This window comes from Podarcis cretensis, assembly GCF_951804945.1.
Source record: "Podarcis cretensis genome assembly, chromosome: 8".
Taxonomy (NCBI): Eukaryota; Metazoa; Chordata; class Lepidosauria; order Squamata; family Lacertidae; genus Podarcis; species Podarcis cretensis.
Genome location: NC_137177.1, coordinates 21,697,326 through 21,711,357, shown reverse-complemented (window position 1 = coordinate 21,711,357; position 14,032 = coordinate 21,697,326). Strand labels below are relative to the sequence as shown.

At 49.1% G+C, this 14,032-nt stretch overlaps 1 protein-coding gene across 1 annotated transcript; it reads right to left on the bottom strand.

Moving 5' to 3' along the window:
- Positions 1-2,778: 2,778 nt before the first annotated feature.
- On the bottom strand, positions 2,779-8,479 carry CTU1 (cytosolic thiouridylase subunit 1). Its single transcript, XM_079985188.1, has 2 exons — positions 7,807-8,479; positions 2,779-3,441 (listed from the first exon to the last, which is right to left on the bottom strand). Exons 1-2 carry the CDS (start codon positions 8,405-8,407, stop codon positions 2,885-2,887), a joined length of 1,158 nt encoding a protein of 385 aa, XP_079841314.1. The 5' UTR covers positions 8,408-8,479; the 3' UTR covers positions 2,779-2,884.
- Positions 8,480-14,032: the final 5,553 nt, after the last annotated feature.

Sequence of the window (14,032 nt, the reverse complement as noted above, 5' to 3'; positions counted from 1 at the left end):
GATTACAATTCCCAGAGTAGTTTAACAATTAACCCCTCTTCCCAGGGAACTCTTTAACAGCTGCAGCTCTAGGGGAATAGGGGTTTCTTAACGACTACCAGCAACCTTAACAAACTACAGTCTCCAGGATGCTTTGCGGGAAAGCCATGATTTTTTTCCAGTGGAATGGTAGTTATTTAAATGTGCATTGCCGATGATGCCTAAGAGGTTTGTTAATATAATCAGCTGATCTGAGAAGACACGTTCATTGTGGCCTAATCTTGCAAAACTTAATTCTTACTGACATTAATTCTTATTTTTAATATAATTTTGATTAGTTTTCAATTGCAATCCAATAATAACCTCATTATAACAATACCAATTTATAATATAATTATTAATACAGTGGTGCCTCTGGATGTGAACAGGATCCGTTCCGGAGCCCTGTTCGCATCCTGAGCAGAACGCAACCCGCACCTGCAGGTTGTGATTCACCGCTTCTGCACATGACTGTACCAATAGTTCAAATACCAAATTATATAATTTAGAAAAGGTGGCCCCTCATGTGCTAGAATTTATGGCTTGATTATTTCTGCGTTCCAAAATCTTTTTAATTTCCATGACATTCCGGTCATCATAATAAACCCTTATACAGCTGTAATATTAATAACTTCTACAGGGATGCGGGTGGCGCTGTGGGTAAAACCTCAGTGCCTAGGACTTGCTGATCGCATGGTCGGCGGTTCGAATCCCCGCGGCGTGGTGAGCTCCCGCCGTTCGGTCCCAGCTCCTGCCCACCTAGCAGTTCAAAAGCACCCCCGGGTGCAAGTAGATAAATAGGGACCGCTTACCAGCGGGAAGGTAAACAGCGTTCCGTGTGCTGCGCTGGCTCGCCAGATGCAGCTTGTCACGCTGGCCACGTGACCCGGAAGTGTCTGCGGACAGCGCTGGCTCCCGGCCTCTAGAGTGAGATGAGTGCACAACCCTAGAGTCTGTCAAGACTGGCCCGTACGGGCAGGGGTACCTTTACCTTTATTTGTGTTGACACATTAATTGATTTATAAAACTACAAGTGAGGAACTCAAACTATCTCCTTGATCTGTGGCAATTACAGTGGTACCTTGGGTTACAGACACTTCAGGTTACAGACTTCGCTAACCCAGAAATAGTACCTCGGGTTAAGAACTTTGCTTCAGGATGAGAACAGAAATCGTGTTCCGGCGGTGCGGCAGCAGCGGGAGGCCCCATTAGCTAAAGTGGTACCTCAGGTTAAGAACAGTTTCAGGTTAAGAACGGACCTCCAGAACGAATTAAGTTCTTAACCCGAGGTACCACTGTATCCAGTTCATGGTGCTTCTTCCTGTCCTTGTAAGATGTTATGTCTTCCTTTCCTCCGGTTGTTATTAACATTAATTCTTAATAACATTTGTAACTCTTTAATATGGCATCATCTATTATGAGCTAACAAAACAAAAAAAGGTATTTTACCAGAACACCTCTTATTTGATTAAATTTGAAGCTCTTAAAGTGGAGTGTGTCCAATTCTGCTTAAATACACATTGATCCAATGTGCATAAAAAAGGCTGCAAAACTTATCAAATGACAAAAAACTAACAAGTGTCTAAATTGGAGGACACCTTTGAGCTTAAGATCACAGACCAAATGGCCCTCCTGGTCTTCTCTCTGATTGGCCCTGCTTGGACAACCATCTGTTGGAATTGTATCACTCTGGATTTCCTGCTTGGAGCAGAAGGATGGGCTACATGGCCCACTTCAGTTCTGTGACTCAGAATACTTGCTTGGGTGTGGGTATATTCCGTTTTCTGCACGATTTATCCCCACCTATCTCTCTACTGGTCAGGAGCTGTTGAGGCTACAACCATGAACTCAACAGTGCCTAGTGTGGTAAACCAAAAAGGACTACAGCTTGGCACGTTGCTGGCCTAAGCAGTACTGCAGGGAGAGGGAATCTGGTCCTCCAGACATCATTGGACTCCCAACTCCCACAAGTTCCAGGGAGAATAAATCAGGAGTGATGGAATGTCAGAGTCCAACTGTCTCAAATTTCCAGGCCACCCCCCCCACTGTATAAAGGGAAAAGTTGTGCCCAGAAGGCAGACCCTGGCAAGCCATTGCCCTGTTTCTATTGGGTTCACAAGTAGCTGCTCATTATTGCCACCTTTTCACCAAGAATTACAAAACAGGTGCATCTTGGTCTTAATCAGGAAAGACAGAGTATACAGACAGAATCAACACAGAGATCGGTTACTCTGTTAACAGTTAAAGAAACATGAGCACACACTATTTTTTTTGTAATTTTTGTTTATTTGTTTATACCCTGGCTTTCAACCAAAAATATGATGATAATAATAATAATAATAATAATAATAATAATAATAATAATAATGATGATGATGATGATGATAATGATGTCCCTGCTCTTAGACCAGTAGGAAATAGATAATATAGAACAGGAGTGTCCAACAGGTCGATCGGAAGGTTCCAGTAGATCACTGTCGGTCGCGGACTCCTTTTTGTTGGCATCAGAGCATCCGGCCCCTCCTCCTTGCCCCGTCCTCCATTTCTGCATGATTGTTGCAACAGAAGACGGAGTTTTCGCTGCTTGACAGATTGTTTTCTCAGCAATCTTTTGGTGAGCGACTTTCCCCCTTTACTCAATTTTGTCATTTTCCTCCCTCGAAAAAGCTCAACAACCACAAAATACAGGGTGCATCACTGCCAGTTTTTAATTCTGTGAGTAGATCGCAGTCTCTTGGGAGGTGGACTCCCCTGATATAGAATATAATTTGATTTTAAATAAAACCCTCCAGTTGTTGTTGGGACAACTGCTGCAGCCAGTATGGCTAACTGTCAGGGATGATGGGAACCATAGGTAGGGACAGGCTCAAAAGTCTATGGCCCTCGGGCCTCGCTTTGCCTGCCAAGGGCCTTCCTCTTCCCGTAAGCTGGTTTCTGGCTTCTCCCCGCCCAGCAAAGCTTTCTGCAGCCGGCTGGGCTTGCCGATGCCCAGCCGAGGGAGGCCACGATTGAGCCCTTCCAGCAGCAAGCAAGCTTTGCAGAGGGGCTGGCTGGAGAGGTAGCCACACCGCTGGCAGGTGCCCTGGGTGGGCATGCGGACATCCTCGCGCACCGCCAGCCGCTCGCCCGAGTGCACCAGGTCAGCCACCGTGCTGGGCCGCGTGGCTTCGAGGTCTTTGAGCAGGGCGCGGGTGTGTCCGCGGTAGGCGTTGGGGGAGTACACGCACTCGGTGCTGAAGTAGTCCAAGCCTTGGAAGTAAGCGTACAGCACTATCTCCTTCTCGTAGGCGTGCTTCAGCGGCTTGCAGCGCGGCAGCTGCCCCTCACTTCCCGTCAGTATGTCTGCGCAGCGCCGGAGGCGCCCCACGTCCCCCCGCAGGAAGTTCATCAGCACCGTCTCAGCGATGTCATCTGCATTATGACCTAAAGAATGAATCAGACAGCAATAGGACGAGTCAACAGGACATGCACCTTCCTGGCTATCCTTGGTATAGGCGGAATGAAGATCAAGATCTGCCGGTAGATTTCTAAGTACAATTGGCAGCAGATTCACAAGGGATATGGCTTTCCAATTATTTAATTATAGCAATAGCTAAAAAGTTTCCTTCTTCTTCATTGCACTTAGATCCCACCTTTTTATCCAAGGAGTTCAAAGTACCGTTCATGGTTCTCCCCGCTCATTTATTTCCCACAACAACCTGGTAAGGTAGGATAGGATGAGAAGCATCTTGGGTTGGTGAGGATTTGAACCCTTGTTTCCCAGGTTCTACTCCAGCACTACAAGCACTATATTGCAGTGTTTCCCAACCTTGGGCCTCCAGCTGTTTTTGAACTACAACTCCCATCATCCCTGACTAGCAAGACCAGTGGCAAGGGATGATGGGAATTGTAGTCCAAAAACAGCTGGAGGCCCGAGGTTGGGAAACACTGCTATATTGCACTATCTCTATTATATTCCTCCCCCACCCCAAAAAGTAGGCAGATGGAGGGAGCTTAGGGAAAAACCAGGAGTGGATTCCCCCCCCCTTCTTTATTTTTCTTTTCTTTTAAACCATCTCAATAAGCCAACAACAATAACCATTCAACAATATACAGTGGTGCCCCGCAAAATGAACGCCTCGCAAGACGGAAAACCCGCTAGACGAAAGGGTCTTCCGTTTTGGAGGCGCTTCGCAAAACGAATTTCCCTATGGGCTTGCTTCGCAAGACGAAAATGTCTTGCGAGTTCCTGCGGGTTTTCCCCCTCCCCCCCTTTTCCTAAGCCCTAAGCCGCCTATCAGCTGATCCGCTGATAAGCCGCTTAGCAGCGGATCCGCTAAAAGCCGCTAAACCGCTAATAGCGCTAATCCGCTAAGCTGTCAATGGGCTTGCTTCGCAAGACGAAAAAACCGCTATACGAAGAGCCTCACGGAACGGATTAATTTCGTCTTGCGAGGCACCACTGTACAAATAATTACAAGTTACAATCTATCCTTAATATTTATAAGCACCAATTAGGAACTCCAGATGGAGGCATACTGCGTTGGTGGTTCTCTGTGGTTGCCTTTCTTGTTAACATACCGTATTTTTCGCCCTATAGGACGCACTTTCCCCCCTCCAAAAATGAAGGGGAAATCTGGGTGCGTCCTATGGGGCGAATGCAGGCTTTCACTGAAGCTTGGAGAGCGAGAGGGGTCGGTGCGCACCAACCCCTCTTGCTCTCCAGGCTTCAGGAAGACATCCGCAGCCTAGGCAGCACTGTGGGAGTTCCCGCAGGGCTGTCTAGGCTGCGGATAGTAGCCTGCTTCCTGGAGCACCAGGCGCGCTGAAAGCAGAGCGCACGGCGCTTCGGGAACACATCCGCAGCCTAGGCAGCCCTGCGGGAGGTCCCGCAGGGATGTCTAGGTTGTGGATAGCAGCCTGCTTCCCGGAGCATCGGGCGCTCTGCTTTCAGGGTGCCCGGCGCTTCGGGAACACATCCGCAGCCTAGGCAGCCCTGCAGGAGTTCCCTGCAGGGCTCCCCACGCTGCGGATAGCAGGCTGCCGCCTGGTGGGCGACGCACCCTGAAGCAGAGCGCCCCGCGCGCCGGACAGACATCCGCAGCATGGGGAGCCCTGCAGGAGTTCCCCGCAGGGCTCCCCACGCTGCGGATAGCAGCCTGCCGCCCGGCAGATGGGGCGCCCTGAAGCAGAGCCCCAGAAGCTCAGGGGACAGCAGGGAGGCGCAGCGCCGCCATCCCACTGTTCCTCGACCTGGTTCGGTTTCCCGACCTGCTTTTGGGGGAGAAATAAAGGAAATTTTTTTTCTTTTATTTCCCCCCCAAAAAACTAGGTGTGTCCTATGGGACGGAACATCCTATGGGACGAAAAATACTGTAATCGAGTGGGATTTTTTATTCTTAATTAAATGCACTCAGGAGCCCCCAGATCCTTAATTCTAAGTGGATGCAGGGTTGTTGCTAGGTATTTAAAAAGAGTCGGGGTGCAGGCCTGCAGTGGAAATGGGCATAGTGTTTGGATATGCTACTTTACATGTACAGATCAATTGTGTGTATGCGCTTATCTGGCCTCCTGGCAGAAGCATCACTACAGTTTATAGAGAGGGAGAAGCGTGAAGCGCTTGGCAGGTCAGCACTGTGCTGATGCACCTGCAGAGCCAACCTGATGCATCTGCACAGTGTTGAATGCTCAATCACCTCACTGTTTCCGTTTCCAGTAACCTGCAGCAACAACGGCGCCAGGAAACCAGGTAAATGCCCCCCACCTCCCTGTAAAGGTGGCCTTTGGGCAAATTAAGCTGGTGGGTTGTACTGTGCTTTGCAATGAGCCCAGCCTCCCTGCAAGCAAAATTTCAATGAAAAAGAATCAGGGAGGGGAGGGTCAGTGATCTAGGGCCCAGCACAAGAGACCACCTACTAACACCACCTGCATATGTCTGTGCCCCTGAGCGACTCTTTTCTGCATCAGGCACTGGCTGATGGACCTCAGTAAATTAAAATGCACAAAGTAGATCCTGCCACCCTGAAGTCTGCCTATAGATCCAGAGTCAACTACATAAGGCAGACAAGGGGCCATGCCTTCAGCAATGCCGGATGAGTCTGGAATAAGACCTAACTCGGAAGGGCAGTTACAGCTCCTGAAAAGCAAGCAGGAAGAAGCTGGTCATCAGCCTTCTGCCTCATTGAGGCTAACTTTGGTCATTTTTTTGCTCCCTGGAGGTTTCCTTCAGCCGCCTTGACTGTCCCAATTTCTTTCCCAGCATGCCCATCAGTTGGGCCCCTAACCAAAGGCCACGAATTGTGGCCAAGCACCCCTTTTGCTTTGTGCTGGCTGTGGGTTTCCAGCAAGCACTTGGTTGGTCAGTGCGAGAACAGGACGCCGGACTAGATGGGCCTTTGGTCTAATCTAGTAGGGCTATTGGTCATATGGAGCAGCATGCAAAGCAAAGTCCTTCCTCACCCCAAAAATCACATTGGGCTTAGAAGTGGGGGTGGGGAGGGTTGCATGGTCTCACTATGCAAAGAGAGTAAGGAAGACAAAACAGTTTGGCCTTACTCAAGGGAGAAATGAAAAGCACGTGGGTAGCTGTGTTGCTTATAGATAATATTTAATATATTATATATTTAATGTGTGTTTATGTGTACATTTATTGCACCAGGGAACAGTCGCAGCAGCAGCAATCTCTAAATAGGGCAATTGCGGGGAACATGTGACCCTCCAAACTCCAACACCCATCAGGGTCTGCCAGTATGACCAATGGCCTGATAGAATATGCAGAGATGGCAAAATTTACCAGAAGATTAAGAGATCAAGATGATAGACTCTTTATAATAGAATGGGGAAAATGTATTGAATATATGAAAATAAATTGCAAACAATTAAAAACGTTAGGACTGATATAAGCATGAGCAGTAAGAAATCTAAGGGAATTAAAAAGGATAAAATAGCAAAAAGGATAAATTAAGATATGTAGTAAGAATTTGATAGAAAAATAAGAAACCGCAAGAAAGGGAGATAGGGAAGTTGCAGAAAATATCACTGGATTTGTGTGGATTTATATTTATTGTTGAATATTGTAAAATGGAAGAACGGAAAATAAAATATTAGAAAGGGGGGAGAATATATATATATATATATATATATATATATATATATATATAAAAATTATACTAATATTTGCAGCCGGTTCTGGGACCCTTTTTCTCAAATATCTAAAGGGCTTCTCACAAGGAGGATGGGGCAAGCTTGTTTTCTCATGCCCTGGACGGTAGAACCCGTACCAATGAATTCAAGTTACAAGAAAGGAGATTTTGACTAAACATCAGGTAGAAGGGTCTGATGGTAACAGCTGTCCTGACACTGGAATGGACTCTGTTGGAAGGTGGTGAACTCTCCTTCCTTGGAGGTTTTTAAGCAGTGGTTGAAAGGCCATCTGTCATGGATGCTTTTAGTGGAGATTCCTGCATTTGATGGACCAGATGACCCCGGAAGTCCCTTCCAACTCTATAATTCTATGACTTAGAAGTCTCTAACTTGAAATAGGGAAGTAAAAGTGCTCCCAATAAATAGTTATGTATTCCTGAGTTAAGGTTGTGGCACCGCAAGAGCTTCCTTGTTGCCGTGCCCTCTGCAGTTGCTCAGAAGCTCTTTAGACGGAGATGGGTAAGCCGCGGCCCTCCGGGTGCTGTTGGGCGACAGACCCCATCACCCCAGACGGCTGACCACACCGGCCGGCGCTGATGGACCTCGGGAGCCCCGCCGCACCCGGAGCGCCCCATCCCGGACCCCCTCCACCCCCAGTCCCCGCACCTGTGGCGATCTTGTCAGCCCCGAGCAAGGCGGCGCCTCGGTCCAGCGCCTGCCGCCGGAAGACCCCGCAGAAGGTACAGTTGTTCTTGAGGCCGACGTGGCGGACGATGCGATCCATGCTCCAGCCGTAGAGCTCCTGGTAGGAGACCACGTGCAGCGGCAGCCCCAGGCGGCCCTGGTTGCGGCGCACGGCGGCCAGCGAGTCGTCCCGGTAGCCGGCGATGCCCTCGTCCACGGAGAGCAGCAGCAGGCGCAGGCCGTAGCCGTGGCGCTCGTTGAGCAGCCGCAGCACGTGCGCCAGCACCGTGGAGTCCTTGCCCCCCGACGCCCCGATGGCCACCGTCTCGCCCGGCTGGAAGAGCCGCGCCGACACCACGGTGCCGTGCACCTCCGCCTCGAAGGCCGTCACGAAGCACTCCCGGCACAGCGCCTGGCCCGTCTTGGGGCGGCGGAGCGCGGCGCGCCGGGACCCGCAACTCGCGCAGAGCACGGGCGCCGGCATCCCGGGCCAGCGAGGAGGGCCTCGTCCACTTCCAGCTGCTCCGAAGCTGCCTTGCAAACCCCTCCGGTCGCGTGCGTCTGAAACTACAACTCCCAGCATGCACCGCCACAGACCGGCTGTCGGGATCTGGGCCCTGCCTTCCTCTACGGTGCCCCCAGCGGTGCTTGCGAATGCGGGGCTGGTGGCGCTCACCTGGAACTGCGCTGTTCAGAGCCGAAGAGCAGTCCTTGCTAGCGCTTGCCAACAAGAAGCATCCCGCTTGGCTGGGCGCAGCGGGCAGCCGGATGGCGCGCAGTGGCTGCTGCTGGACGGAGGAGGTTCAATTGCAACCCGTTAAATGAGCCCAAGTTAGGCCACCATGCATCCATCCAAAACCCACAGTTGGGCATAGGGTTGCCACCTGCCCTGTATAATACAGGGTTGTCCAGTATTTCAATGCAAAATGCTATGTCCTGTAGAGTGGTACCTCAGGTTACATACACTTCAGGTTACGGACGCTTCAGGTTACAGACTCCGCTAACCCAGAAATAGTGCTTCAGGTTAAGAACTTTGCTTCAGGATGAGAACAGAAATTGTGCTTCGGCAGCGCGGCGGCAGCAGGAGACCCCATTAGCTAAAGTGGTGCTTCAGCTTAAGAACAGTTTCAGGTTAAGAACAGACCTCCAGAACGAATTAAGTACTTAACCCGAGGTACCACTGTATTGATAACAGTTTTGGCTTGTTTTTCAGCGCTCTCTCTCTCTGTGTCAAATTAGGGATCCTAACCAAATGCGGGTGTTTGAAAGGGTGTGTGAAAGGTCATGTATTTAAGCTCTGGGTAGCCAAGCACAGAAAAATATACAAATTTGTGTGTGTGTGTGAGTGAGTGTGAGACAAATTCCAAAGAAGGCATCCTGTTAGGCTGCAATAGATTGCAATGGATTGCTTTGAAGTCACTGAAACTGAATTGAATTTGTTAAATTGTATGAAAATCAATTAAAAGTACCGTATTTTTTGCACCATAACACTCACTTTTTTCCTCCTAGAAAGTAAGGGGAAATGTCTGTGCGTGTTATGGAGCGAATGCCTACGGATGGTGGGGGGATCTGCTGCAGTCGTGAGCAGAGGATCCATGGTTCCCCTTCCTTCCCTCCCCTGTGGCTCGCTTTGAAACAGCAAAGCGGGAGAAGAGCCGCTGAGTGGGATTTTTGCATTGGGCTACCTCAAACTCATCGTCAGATCACATGTCTGTGGCCACAGCATGAACCACAAAAATCATACATCCACTGTTTCGTTTAGAATTTTTTTTTTTCTTGTTTTCCTCCTCTAAAAACTATGTGCGTGTTATGGTCTGGTGCGTGTTATAGAGCGAAAAATACGGTATGTGGAAAAAAGAAGTCACTTTAGCACGAGATGGAAAAATTGCTGCCAACTGCCCTTCCCTGCCCTGTATTTTGCCAGTACAAAGGTGGCTACCCTAGTTGGACAATACTTTTATTAGGCTAACCTTTCTATATGGCATTTATATGTCATCTACCTCTCTATCTATATCTTGATGGGTTTGGCTCAAGCAAAGCACCATGAGAAAAGACCATCCCACCTTGACAATATACACAGTCTTATAGTTTGATTTCTCTATGCTTTACCTTCTTACCAGTGAGGTCACGAGGAACCAGAAATTTCCTTGATTTACTCACCAGGAAGCTAGGTTGGTAAAAAGGTAAAATGAAGGGTAAACAAAAGGTCACCATATGCAGGATTTTTGCATCTAAAAGTCCCTTCATGGAGCTATGGAGGCAGGCTTCAAAAGAAATCCAACCAGAAATTCTATAGAAATGTAGATGCAGACCAGATAGAACCATAGAATCAGGAAGTCACTCCTTCTGATAGATAAAAGTGTTGAGGAGGACCATCCTTCAGGATGAATGAACCTTGTTTGTTTGTATGGCCCAATAGACTTCTTATCAGAAACATCTGTATTATATTACTGTGGTCTTCTCTCTAGAAACTATGCCTAAGCACACCTACCTGGATTTCATTCTCTCATTTTGACCCCTTCTCATTGGCCAGCATGCTAACTTGTCTAGACACACTTTTGGAACCCCTGCAAACCTATTTAAGGTTTTAGCATTATTCATCTCTCCTTGAGCTCCCCCTACACAACTCTCTGAAGGTAGTGTCTATTCTCTGGCCCTCCAAACAATCTTTCTGCAAACTCCAGGAACTTTTAAAATTGCATCTGGAATTTTTTGGCTTGGGGAAGGGTCTATGCCTGTGATTCTGTTTTACTAATAAAGATGTAAAATCACTTTGGGCATCACCAAGCCTTATGAAGTATGGTTGATGGAGTTTTGTATTTTTATAGTTTTCATTGTTGGGTGGGGGGGCTGTCCTAAATTCTTGGAATCAGTATAGGGTTAGAATTTAATCAAGCCCTCTGAATCCTCAATCCAGTAGCCTTTTCAACCGGATAATGGCCACTAAGTATGAGTTGTTAATTGAACAAAGGAAGGTGATGAGCCATTAATAAATCTGTGCCAGATGCAAATGGTATTGAGCTCCCAGTTCTCCCCATTTTTCATACTTCTATCTTACCCTTCACACTAACCCAGAAATAGTGCTTCAGGTTAAGAACTTTGCTTCAGGGTGAGAACAGAAATTGTGCTCTGGCAGTATGGCAGCAACAGGAGGCCCCATTAGCTAAAGTGGTGCTTCAGGTTAAGAACAGTTTCAGGTTAAGAACGGACCTCTGAAACGAATTAATTACTTAACCTGAGGTACTACTGTATTCCCAGTTTATTATTTTAAATACATTAACCTTTATCTTTCTAATTTTCCTTGTCACCTCCTCTGGCCTGTTCAGGCCAGATGGAGACCTCCCCTATCAGTAGCCTTTACTCACCATTCAGGAAGATGGTATTTTTAACACTATGAGGAGCCCAGGAGCAAATTGGTCACAGGATCTCCTGGCAAAGTCATCCCTTTCCAACTAAATAAATAAATAAACATAAATACACATATAATGCTTAAAAAAATACCCCACTTATATCTCAAGATTTTAAGGTCAGTACAACAATTCACATTCATATGTGTCCACTTCAGCCCATCTGCATATGGGGCTCCTCTTCACCTTCCACCAAGAAATATAAACTTTATAAGACTTTTTATTTTCTACTAAGCATTAACATCAGTAACAATGCAGGGCTATGTTTGAATCCCCTTATGACTGAAGGAAACTGAAGCAGGAGCCGAGTCTTCCACAAACACTGGAAGAGGGCAACGGCTGAGGGTGTCGGCATGGCCCATCAATTTCCTCAGGCGATGGACGAGCTGGTAGTGGTAGGCAGCCAGGAACAGTCCATTGCAGCATGCGTGGCAAGAGGACTGGTGGAGTTGGTCAATCACCGGCGAGGAGGCCCACGAGCGGCTTGTGGTCAGTGATGAGGTTGAAAGTCCTGCCGTAGAGGTATTCATGGAACCTCTTCACTCCAGCCACAAGTGCCAGTGCCTCCTTGTTGAGCTGGATGTAATTCTGTTCGGTCGGAGATAGCGTCCTGGAAAAGTAGGCAAGCGGTGCTTCTCTTCTGTCTGGAAAACAGTGACTGAGAACAGCGCCGATGCCAAAAGGTGAGGCGTCGCAGGCAAGGACCAGCGGCCTGGCTTCACTGTACTGTACCAGCACACTGTCTGATGAAAGGAGAGCCTTGACCACATTGAAGGCCGCCGTCTCCCGATGACCCCAGGACCAAGGTGTCTTCATGCTGAGGAGTCGATGAAGAAGCTCGGCTACCATCGCTTTGTGGGGCAGGAACATGTTACAAAAGTTCAGTCCCAGTAACGCCTGCAACTCCATCTTGTTCTTTGGGATGGGGGCCTGCTGGATAGCGTGGATCTTGGATGTTGCCGGGTGAAGGCCGGAGGCATCGGTAAGATAGCCCAGGAACTCCACCTGTGGAACAGCGATCTGGCACTTCTCCTTCTTTACCTTGAGCCCAGCCTCCTGAAACCTGGTCAGCACAGCGTGGAGGCACTTGAACAGCTGCTGGTGCGAGTCTGCGGACACCAAGATGTCATTGAAATACGGCACCACGCCCGGAAGCCCTTGCAGGAGATGCTCCATAAGGCTTTGGAAGATGCCAGGAGCCACACTCACCCTGAACTGCAAACGGCGGCAATGGAATGCCCCTCGGTGGGTGACAATCGCCTGGGCTTCAGCGGTGGCATCGTCGACGGGCAGTTGTTGATAGGCTTGGGCAAGGTCCAGCTTAGCGAAGACCTTACCCTCACCCAGGGAATGCAGCAGGTGGTGGACAACAGGAACCGGGTAAGCGTGCTGCTGAAGTGCTTTGTTGATCATGCACTTGTAGTCAGCAGGGATTCTCACCAACCTATCTGGCTTGACAGGTGTGATGATGGGGGTTTTCCACTTGGTGTGGTCAACCAGCTCCAAAACTCCTCGGGCAATCAGCTTGTCCAGTTGTTCTTCCACCTTAGCCTTGAGAGCAAACGGAACCCGGCGTGGCTTTAGCTTGATGGGGGTGACTTGTGGATCAAGGCTAAAGGAGATGGGCATACCTGTATATTGACCCAAAGTGCCGTCAAAAACCTCAGCAAAGTCTTTGATCAGACCCTCACTCTCTGTGTTAGAGATGGAGTTGATGCCGGTGACTTCCAGGCTGAGGACATCAAACCAGTCTAGCCCTAGGAGGCTTGGCCGCTGACCTTCGACCACAACCAGTCGGAGCAGGCCCGAAAAATCCTTGAAGGTGATCCGGAACCGGCCAACGCCTACCACGGGAATGTCGTTTCCCTGGTAGTCTCTCAGGTGTATGCAGTGAAAGTCAAGTTGCCTTTTGGACACTCTGGGTACGAGTCTTTTGATGGTGCTTCAAGACACGATGGATGGGGCAGACCCGGTGTCGATCTCCATGTCACACAGAGCTTCAATGAGCACAGTGAGGTTCAGCTTGCGTTGCGTAGGCAAGTCTGTTTGGCCAATCGTGGTTCCGGACGGGCAGTGGCAGTTGGTGAGAGCGAAACAGCTTTCCTTGGCGTACTGGAGCTTTCCTTGGTGGACTGGAGTGAAGACTTGGACTTGTGAGTCAGTGAAGGGGGGGTGTCAGACGGAGCCGATCGGCAGACCTTAGCGATGTGGCCCCTTCTGGAACATTTCCAACAGATGGCATCTCTGAATTGACACTTGCCATGGGAATGGTTGCCTCCACAGCCGGCACATTCCAATTGGCCCTTGGACTTCTGTTTGAACTTCCTGCGCTCCCGCTTTGTTTGGTGCACGTCATTGTCTTCACTGGAGGATGCCTCGTCACTGCTGGCCTCTTCATGATGCACTGGAACTGGCTTCCTAGCAAGACGCGGCCTGCTGGCCTTGCGGATCTCCTGGGCGGAGCGTTTGGCAGCTTCCGAGGCCACGGCCTCTTCAATTGCTTTTTGCAGCGTGAGGTCTGGCTTGGTGAGGAGACGCCGTTGCAGGCGGATGTCCCAGACCCCACAGACGATTCGATCCATCAGGGCATCGTCTAAGTCTCGAAACTCGCAGTGCATTGCGGCCTGTCGGAGGGCGGCGGTGTAGTTGTCAATTGACTCCCCCTCTGCCTGGTTCCGGTGGTAGAACGCATGGCGGGCAGCAATCTTGTTGTGAGTGAACATATCGGGCGACACAGCGATCCTTCAAACAGCTCTTGTTTATTCACAGGCCCAGAATATATATAAAGTTTTTTCAGTTCA